Below are 10,210 nucleotides of genomic sequence, written 5' to 3' on the forward strand. Positions count from 1 at the left end.
TCCAAATATAGGAAAGAGCTTTTACTCAATAGTGTGGGCTGAGCGAATGACCAGGGGAGGGAGACAGGACGGGGTCCAGTGCACATATGTGGACTCCAGGTGAAGCCAGGATCTTCAGCAGAGGATCAGCCCACGTGAGTTCTAAACACCTGGTGGGCACCTGTGGGACAGGCTCGGGGTGCACAAAAGCAAAGGACCCAACCAACAGAGTCAGCCCCACAAAGAGGAAGCCTGTGCCCCCACAGACTCCAGGCACAGACACGGAGGACAACTGCCCGTGTACCTGACCGTTAATATCCGCAACAGACAAAGAGCTAAGAGCAGAAGAAAGATGCCAACGACCCTGTGGAAAAATGAGCCAGAGATGCGAACACAAGGTGGTGGCTTTCCTACCGGGAACGACTTCTCCTTTGAGTCATAAGAGAAACTGAGTTAAAACTACACCAACCCAGCAGGCCTGCACGGAACCCCGGGCCGGTGCTGTTCCCGACAGCCAGACCCTGGAGGGAGCCGGAACGTCCACCCAGGAGAGTGGGTCAGCGTGTGGCAGTGTACCCCTCGTACTGGGGGGTCCTGTGCCATTCAGGAGGGTCACAGATGACTTGTGCCACACCAAGGGCCACAGCGCAGTGCCATTCACAGGAAGTTCTAGCACAGGCAGGCTGGCCTGTGGGAGTGGCCGTGTGCTTCTGGAGGGAGGGAGAGAAGAGCGGAGGACGATGGGAGCCTCCTGGGCACCTTCTGTCTCAGCGGGGTGGTGACACACAGCTGCGGGCATCTGCTGCTACGCGAACCATCCCCTTGGGGTCTACACAGCTTCTCCCCCATCGCGGAATCCACAGGTTGACAAACATCCCGGAGTTTTGTAGCGTGCTCAGTCGGGGCAGCTGGGGGACACTGAGGGCTCCGAGTCGCAGCCTCGAGGAGTATTCAGACTGGAGCCTGTTGGGCACTGCTTCTGGCATCTTATCCCAAAGACTCCGGGGAGAGCATGGAAGTGCTTATTCACGGCTGTTGGGAACAGCAGAGAAGCAGCCCACACACTCATCAGCAATGACTCAATAGACCACGGCCCGTCCCACACAGACCCACGCATGTCATAGAAATGAGGGTCATCTCTGTGAAGAGTACAGAGAGAGATGTTTGTGTGAAAAAAGCAAGCTGGACAAAAAACGTGTTATGTCGCTAATTACATACGAAGGAGCAACATGTGAATATCTGTATTATGTAAATGTTTATATTAAAAACAGGTTTATCCACAAAGGGAAGTGAGTGACTTCCCACAGAAGGACAGTGAAAGGGGTGTGTCTAGCCAGAGTCCCAGCCCAGAGCTCCACCACGGCCTGTCGCGTAGGTTAGACTCGGACGTGCTAGCAGTCTTCCTGACTGTGAAACAAAATTGAGTGTATTTTTAAAATCATGAAATCTTGGACATAAAGGAAACAAACTTGATGTTTAGTCCTAGGAAGTGCTCATTCATTCTAAGGGACATTAAACCCTACCACCAGAACACCAGAAAAGACCGTAGGGAGCCCTGGGTGGTGCATCATCGGTGGCAGTTCTGTATTGACACAGCGTGGGCATGTGGCACAAAGGAGCATGAAGAAATTTCACCAGTGTTAAGAGCTAGGATTTCCAGCACAGACTGAGGCTTGCAGAAACCCTCTTGTCCTGAACTGGAGTTGGAGATGTTCTGTGAACCAGGTGTTCCTAGCTCGGGCCCCTGAGGGTGAGTGCAGTGAGCAGACCGGGCCCCGCCTGAGACCTCCAAGCCCTCAGCTAAGGAGCAGGCTGCGTGCCGCAGAGGTGGCCTGGCACCACCAGGAGGCTCACAGGACGAGTGGGAGACCGTCTCCTCACACCAACAAGGGGCCCCAAGACCCCGGAGAGGACCCGGCTTAGTGAGCCCCTGTGCCAACATGGAGTCAGGATGGAAATGCAGAATTATATTCCAACCCACGAATTCAAATTAACACTAAAAATACTGAAAACAGCCTTCCGTGGTCATCTTGAGAGCCAGGTTATTTTTTTGAAGTGGGGAATCGGGCATTTCTCCTTTCTTCTATAGGTTAAAAACTGTAGGCAGCCTTGGGATAACTACACGATTGCCGTGGGAAGCTTCCCTCTATCCTATTTGAACTCATAAAGGAAAAGGGAATGTCGGCTTTGAACATCACCCTTTCTCAGCCCTGAGTTGACGGATGTAGGCAGAGATCATTAATGATTGCCAGCGTCACAGACGGGAGCACCTGGGCTTCCTGCAGCCACTGGGGGGAGTGCACAGCACTGCTGCGAAGGATCCCCACTGAGACTGATTTCCGCTGGCCGGCCCCCGACCACACGCCCTAAATGCAGGGGCCAGACCCAGCAGCCTCAGGGAGAGCATCTGCACATCCTGACTGCGAGACTGCAGGATAAGCCACCAGTTGTCCATCGAGGCAAGGAGAAACTGTGGGGAGAGCTGAGAGGGGACGTGTAGGTCAGAAGAAGCTGCAGGGACCGTCCACCCACCACCGTGATCAAGGGGCCTGTTGCTGCTGACCTGCACATGGCACTGGCTCCCTCTCGCTGGCCAGCAGAAATGGCACCTTGCTCTCAGTGCTCATCACAGAAGGTTGTGAGCGCCTCCCACGCAGTGAGTCAGTGCTGTCTGCGGGGCTCACCGCTGCGCGGTTCTGGTTATCGTGTCGGTGAGACACAGACCTGGCAGGTGGGGGGTCTCCACCCAGGGTCTCTGTTTTAAAGACTCACGTGCTTCTCCTTGCCTGAACTCAGCCCTTTGTTTGTTTCAGATAGCAGAACTGGTAGCAACTGAATTTTTTGACCAAGGAGACAGAGAGAGGAAGGAACTCAACATCGAGCCCACCGTAAGAACCCCACCTCCTGGCACTGCTCTAGGGCGGCCCAGAACCATGCTTTCTCACGCTTCTGTGGGGTCTTCCCCGGGGGACCCGATGCTCTTTTGTTGCTTGGCACTTGTTCTGTTAGAAGTGTGAGTGTCACCCGGGAGGCAGAAGCGAGGAGAAGACACTCCGCCCCAGGTGTCCCTCTGGCCCTGTAGCTTCTGATGACACAGGCGCTTGTGTGAGGCAGGTGCCGCTCTGCGACGTTTTCATGGCTGCGAGCCACACCTGCAGCCCCTCCTGGCACCTGCCCTGGCGTCATGATGCGTGGGGCCCTGCCACCTGCGGCACAGTGGTGGACGGCTGTTACTGGACATGTGTTGCGCTCTTTACTGTCAGGAGGTTCCCAGAGGGAACGGGACTGGGGGCACCGATCTCCAGCAACAAAAGCTTCCCGCACCGCGTCCATCTCGTGCAAACCTCCCCCGTCTTGTCCGTCCCGGGGTGGGGAGTGCATGAGGCTGCCACCGGCTTCCCAGGCTGGCCCAGTTCATCTTTCAGAGCCCACTTTTGTTGTGTTCTGCAAACAAATGCACCCCTGTTTGTGTCTGTTTTCAGGATTTGATGAACAGGGAGAAGAAGAACAAGATCCCCAGCATGCAGGTCGGGTTCATCGACGCCGTCTGCCTGCAGCTCTACGAGGTATTTATGGGGAGCCCATGGTGTGCTGGCTTAAGGCATGTCATGAACTAAAGCCTGAAGAAATCCGAGAGATTGGCGCTAGGCACATACTTTTTGTTCTAAACCGAGAAAAAAGGGAAAAAAAGTAGCTTTGCTTCTTTTGCTGATCAATATGTTTGCATGGAGCAGGGAACACATTTTGTATTTGCTATTCTCAAAAACTTCATTCAGCTTAAAGGCCCACTGTGTGCAGGCCCAAGGGTTCCCACTGCGTGCTAGCTCACAGGCGCCTACTGTGTGGGGCTCCTCGGGTGTGGGAGGGTAGGGCGTGGCAGTGTCCTGAGGAGCTGCCGTGCACTCTGCTCTCCTGCTCTCTCTGCCCCACACCTGGGCCTCCACGAGGAAGCTGCCTCCACTTTTCCTCTCTGCCACACTGTGATTGTGATCTTAAGAAACTTGCCCCGAGGACGGGAAGGAAGTGTCTAAGGGAGCGCAGGTTCCTGTCCCCACACTCCTGCTGGCTTGGCCTATTTGGACTTTTAGGAGTTGGGGGTTTTTATTTGTCTGTTCACATGTGAAGAGATTCCCCCCTCCCGCAATACCCAGTGCACTAGTTTAGATGCTATGACCCAAGTACAGAAAGAAGATTTCGTCTTTCAAAGTTCAAACAGAAAACTGCTTTTAGCCTTTGATTATTTGGGAAAGGAGCGTTCAGCATGGAGTTACCCTAGCACGTCCAGAACAGGGAGTCCTGGAAACCCCCGACCAGGGTGTTTCTGGGGTTCAGAGACCGGGTTTGCAAAGTTCGTCTTCCAGGGAGAAGGACTCTTCACCCAGGCAGGTGGCTCCTGAACCACACCTGGGGTCCATCCAGAGAACACAGTAGGGAAGCGGTGCCCCGAGGGGAAGGGGAGCCCCTCCAGGGGCACCGGGCACAGCCCCTCCTCTCCTGCCTGCTCTCCCTGCTTATCAGTCCTCAGGAGCACCAGGCACTGGGCGTGGCACTCGGCAGGACTGCCGCCTCCCCAAGGCTGGTGGAGGCCCAGCTGAATATACAAATGGGGGTCTGGGCCTTTCAGCCCTTGTAGAGAGAGTAGTGTCAGATCACCTCTGCAGGGTCGTCCCCTGGGCGTCATGTACCTACAGAGACCCCTTCTCTGTTCGAGTTGGCCCTGAAAACGCCCTGTGAAGCGAAGCGTGTGACCTCCGCTTCCACAGGAGTGGCATGTTCTGCCGCAGGGACCAGCAGGGAGCAGCCACTCGGGCCCCACGTGGGGAGTCGCTGGAGGCAGAGCACGGCTGTGTGCGTCCCACTTGCTCCCGCAAGCAGGGACTGCGCCTCATGGCGTAGCGCCTCCTGGCTGCTGCGACCGTCTCTGTGCGTCTTTAGTGGGCACACCAGAGCAACACAGCACCCCAACCCCGTCACCGGTGCTATTCAGTGTGTCTGTTGCGAGGAAATCCTCCTCCATGACATCGCTGCAGCTGAATGCAGACCATGGTGCCACTCTGAGTGAGAACTGACCCTGACGATGGCCTTGGGTGAAAATCCCCTGTGCCTTGCATAAAGCCATTCTGCAATGCCGCGGTCTGGCTGGGCACAAAATCACGAGCCACTCACAGCCTTGTAGATTCAAACATCAATTCTTTATTCCCGAACTCTCACCGGCCCTCTACACGCACGTTCTGGGCAAAATCCACACCTCCACTGGGCTCTGTATCCCAAAATACTCTCTGAATCCCGCGAGAACTCAACAGGAACTCAAGGAGCCGGCGTGCCTGAGGCAGCAGGATACACCCTGTTCCCAGCAGGAATCACCTTAAACCTGGAACCGCCCTAAACCCCCATCCCCCTTAAACCCTGATCCACCCTAAACCCGGATCCGCCCTGGTCCTTGAGCAAGGTCACCTTTCATGCAAAGTCACTGCAAATGACCTGGGTCCACCATGGAGAGTCCTTCCTCTAAGCAACATGGGGTAGGCTGACAAAGAAACTGCGAGGCGTCACTCCTACTTGGCACGCCTCTCAGCACCGCAAGCCTGCCAATCCCCCCCGAAGCCATCTGCACCACACAGAAACAAGCCCTGTTCCCCAAACAGCGGGTCCCACCCAGCCCAGCCTCCACACCTCGGTGCTGCGGGGGACTCCCTCCTGAGGTCCCTGTGTGTCGTCCACGTGGGAAGGCCAGGCTCCCGAGAGGAGTGGAGCGTGGCCTGGGCGGGCTGCGGCCTGCGTCCTCCACCTGCTTCCTCTCTTCCTCTCCAGGCCCTGACCCACGTGTCGGAGGACTGCCGGCCCTTGCTGGAGGGCTGCCAGAGGAACAGGCAGAAGTGGCAGGCCCTGGCAGAGCAGCAGGAGAAGACGCTGGTCAACGGGGAGAGCGGCCAGGCCAAGCGGAACTGAGGGGCTGTTGGCGCGGCGTGGAGACTCCGAGGCACCTCTGGGAGCCCCAGCCCACTGTGCGCCGAGCAGACCGTCCACACTTGGCCACTGCTGTGTTCTTGTTTCTGCACGGCTTTCGAGAGCAGCATGACGTGTTTTCAGGGGACGTTTCCACAGGTTCTGGGCATGTCTGTGCCGCGGGAAGCCCACGGCCAGGTGGGGCTGTGTGTGCTGGGGGGTGTGGGTGCCGCTCTGCCGCTGCTTCCTGCCTGGGTTTATGAGAACCGGCTCCCGTGGTCTGGAGTCTTGCTTGTCTCAAGAGGCCGGGAGGACAGTGTGTGAGCCCTGGTGGGCCTGCTGGGGGCCAGGTGGGGTTAGGAGGAACAAGGGTCTGCTCAGGTGGAAAGAGTGTGAGGCCGCATCGCAAGGAAAATGCATCCACTGACCTGCTGCTTTGTGAAAGAATGGGGGTGGGGCTTGGCCATCCCCCCAGGACCCCCAGCGAGGGCCGCCCGTCTCACCTGCAGGGGTCAGCAGGTCAGCGGAGAAGCCCCATTCCACCACCAGCCAAACACATGCCGTGGGAGGTCCTGCTGAGAAGCAGTTTTGAAATCTGAACTTTTGAAAGTGATCTTGTCCTCTTCCACGTCCTTCCAAAGCACACCTAGATCCCAGCGTGACTGTTGGAGCGCTGACCTGGAGGGACACCGGGCTCCAGGACGGAGCTCCGTCTCGTCTCTCTTCCTTCAGTCTGTCCGGTGGGCCCTGGAGGAGAGTTGCACTGTGTCGGCAGCAGGGCTCTGATCCGGAGCTGTGGGCAGAGCGGAGGGAGCAGGAAGGGCGCCTCCGCCCAGTGAGGTCAGAAGCACCGCAGCTGAGAAGCTGCGGTCAGCTCACAAGGCGAGCAGGGCCCGAGCACGAGGCCTGGGCACTGCCCTCGGCCCGCGGTGCGGGTGGCCCTGCAGCTCCCAGTCAGTGCGCACCCTCCTGGGGTTTGAGCCCACCTCGGCGTGCCCCTGAGTTCCCACTTTCTTACAGGGAGGGAAGTGTCTGCTCTGGGTAACTGTCACTAAGGTGGACAGGAGCCCTGGGTGTGGGTATGCAGCGGTCTCAAGGTCTTTCAGTGCCCTTGGCTCCTGTTCACATCCTCTAACGCCCTGAAACTCAGCGTGTTCCTCTTAGTGCTGTGCGTGCGTGCGTGTGTGTGTGCGTGCGTGTGTGTGTGAGTCCCCAGCTCTATTCCTGCCATTCAAGTCCAGAGAAGAGGCGGGATAAAGTGTGGCCATCACTGCACTGTGAGGCGCGTCCAGGGAGCTCTAGCTGGTGTTGTGGACCTGGACCTTCAGAATGTTTTATTTCATGACACAGGTGAAATCTAACGTTGCCTCTTGGTGGCACTGGAGTGTGAATCACACAGACTCACCAGCAATAGTCGTGTCTGCACACTGAACGCACCTGTGCACGCGTGCATGACTCTCTAGGGTAGACGCTCTGACAAGCTTCATCACACACCTGTTAAGCCAAAATACAGAGCCGCCCACTCTCGGGCAGTGTGCTCAGGCCCCTCTGGCGTGTGCCGCGAGACAGCGCCGATTCTGTGTGGAGGGTCTGGATGTGTGTTTCAACAAGAAGGAGAGGCACTCAGCTCAGGCGTTGGCTTGTTCTTAGATAGCCGCTTATTTTGTGTCACTGGTCTGGAGCGTGAAGGGAGTTAGGCAGGGCCAGGCTCCGTGTCGCCGCCGACACTGCAGCTCCCAGGCACCCTGTGTCTGCAGGGCACGTCCTGGCTCCGCGTCCCCACTGCTGGCAACCGGTGGCACATGGGCACTGCTGCCTGGGGGCAGGGCACAGATCAGTTTTTCTTCTGTGAAAGTTTCCTGTCCAGGATCTTCAGGCTGGAGGCAGAAACAGTCCCCTCACCCCACCCTGTATTCGTGGTTGCTGGGTTGGTCGGTCACAGCAAGGCAGGGTGATGCCACTCCGCCTCGGGGTCAGCCGAGCAGTCCCGCGCTTTACTGGCGGGGCCAGGGGTGTCTGTGAAGCTCCTCCCCCTGTTCTCGAGCCCTGGCTCTGCAGGCACCGCCCGCGTGCATTCAGGGCGCACTTGCCCTGAGCCTGAATGTTGTCTTGTACAGAGCTGGGGAGGACAAGGACACAGCCCCCCCCGTGCCACAGGCCTCAGCCCACAGGTCCTTCTCACTTGCGTTTCCAAGATGGAGAAGCCAAGGACGCACTGCTCCCCTGCGGGTCCCCTAAACGCCTCACCTGGGCACAGAGCAGCTCCTGGCCACCATCGGTGGGCGGTCTCCCTGTGAGCGGTGCAGGAGCTGGGGGAGCAGTCTGGAGCCAGGTCCCTGGAGGGAGCTGCGTCCCCAGCTCCTGCCGGTGCAGTGCCTTTCCCTCGGCAGGTGGCACAGGGCACACCTGGCCCAGAGCGACCCAGGCTCCAGGCCACCCTGCTGAGGCCCTGGCTCTGGCTCCTGCTGTTTCAACAGGACTGAATCAGACGCAGCGGCCGCCGTCCTCTCCTGCGGCCTGTGGCTCGGAAGGAGGTGTGTCGGGCTGAGCCTGTGCCCGGGTAGGAAGGGACACCACAGGGCCCGTCACTCCTCCCGTGCCCGGGCTTTTCCTCACCCCAGGCCTGCGCAGGGCCCTTCAGTGCGTGTCCTGCGTCCTCGTCCTGTGACAGCCTGGGGAGCAGCCAGGCAAGAGCAGCGTCCGCCCCCGCGCTGGCCAGGCTGTCGCGGCTGTGAACTGGGCAGTGCCGACCTCTGCTCAGGGGGCCCTCCCACACCTCCGAAGGCCCCCGTGGACACGTCCTTGAATGTGGCCGGAAGCCATGGGATCGCGAAACTGTGGCTTGGTCCTGCAGCTTGGGAGAGGAGCCCGAGTCCCACAGCCACTGCCCCTGCCTGTTTGTACCTTAGGCCTTTTCACTGTATCTGAACAAATATATAGTTTCTGACACTATTTTTATACTAGGACGAGGGAGTCACTGTGTACCTCATGTTTAGCTTTGTAATCTTGGTCACTGTCCTCTCCCACCCCTGAGCCACCCAGTGGCTCTTCTGTGCCACTCGCCACCTCTGGCAGCTGTGAGGCCACCAGCCGGCCAGGGAGGCTCCTGCACTGTGCAGACCCTCCCATCTGCTTCCTCGAGTTGCCCTGCTTTGCAAAATAAAGAATGAACTGGTCCATGAGTGCCGTGTGGTTGTCAGGGGACCTGGGGTCTTTCCAGTCACAGACTGAAGGGGACTTTGGGTCTTGGGCGGGGGAAGTCGGCCCAGGGGTTTGAGACACCGAGATGGCGCCCACCCAGGTCCCACCCAGGTCCCACGGGGAGGAAAGGCGTGGCTTGGCCCCCTGACCTCGCCTGCCCTCCTCCCAGCGTGGCCCTCCTCCGGGCAGGGCCTCGCTGCCCTCTGAGCACAGCCAGGTGTACACAACCTGGCATCCCGTTCAGGTTCACCTGTGACGGGGTGACACCATTGTCAGTGCTGCTGGCCGAGGACCCCACCCCGCTTACTGCCTGCTGGACAGGCCCCAGGTGGCCTGTCCAGGCTGCTCCTGGGTCAAAGCTGGCGGAAGTCCGTGCCTCCAGGGGACAAATGGCTTCCCCTAAGGGCCACTAGAGGGCACGGTTTCCAGGTGTCTTCCTTCCTGGCCATAAAGAAGGGATGAGGACGTTTTGGGGTAGAAAAGAGAAGAGAAAAAAAAAAATATGAGGCAGGGCAGGCAGGAAGGAAGAGGATTTAAGGAGAATAAGTAGGGAAAGTGGATACTCTCTGACGCTACCTGCAGGAGCCCACGCGTGGATGGCTCCCGAGAGCCGCAGGGCCCTGCCCCAGCACAGCACAGGGACAGGCTCCCTCCCTCCCTCTCCCCATAGGCTGGGAATGTCCCTCACAGGCCCTGCCTGGGCACGTGTGTGTGTGAGTCTGTGTGTCTGAGAATGTGTGTGTCTCTGTGTTTGTATGTATCTGTGTGTCAGTATGTGTCTCTGTGTGTGTCTCTGTGTGAGTGTCTCTGTGTGTCTCTGTGTGCCTGTGTGTCTCTGTGTGTGTGAGTGTGTGTGTGTGTGTGTCTGTGTTTACTGGCTTCATTTTTAGAGTCATTTGGGGATCACATCAGAACTGAATGGACAGTGTAGAGGGCTCGCACGCCCACTGCCCACTCCACTGTGCTGACGGGGATGCATCCACACCTGGAGGTCTGAGGGCCTAAACCAGTGGACAAGGCCCGTGTCCCCCAGGTTCACTGCCCGAGAGTCCTCTGCTCTGCCTGCTCCTCCCTCTGTCCCCCC

General features: G+C 58.2%; 1 protein-coding gene across 4 annotated transcripts in view; it reads left to right on the forward strand.

The window, feature by feature from the left end:
* The window catches only part of Pde5a (phosphodiesterase 5A), a 92,377-nt gene extending 83,270 nt beyond the window's left edge, over window positions 1–9,107 (forward strand). For all 4 annotated transcript variants that reach the window (XM_027952323.2, XM_071614759.1, XM_071614757.1 and 1 more), the window contains 3 exons: window positions 2,793–2,867; window positions 3,462–3,545; window positions 5,791–9,107. In XM_027952323.2, coding sequence (XP_027808124.2) covers window positions 2,793–2,867; window positions 3,462–3,545; window positions 5,791–5,928 — 297 coding nt within the window. In that variant the 3' untranslated portion in view covers window positions 5,929–9,107. The remainder of the gene's footprint in view (window positions 1–2,792; window positions 2,868–3,461; window positions 3,546–5,790) is intronic.
* The last annotated feature ends 1,103 nt before the right edge of the window (window positions 9,108–10,210 follow it).

The sequence above is a fragment of the Marmota flaviventris genome, chromosome 7 (assembly GCF_047511675.1).
Source record: "Marmota flaviventris isolate mMarFla1 chromosome 7, mMarFla1.hap1, whole genome shotgun sequence".
NCBI lineage: Eukaryota > Metazoa > Chordata > Mammalia > Rodentia > Sciuridae > Marmota > Marmota flaviventris.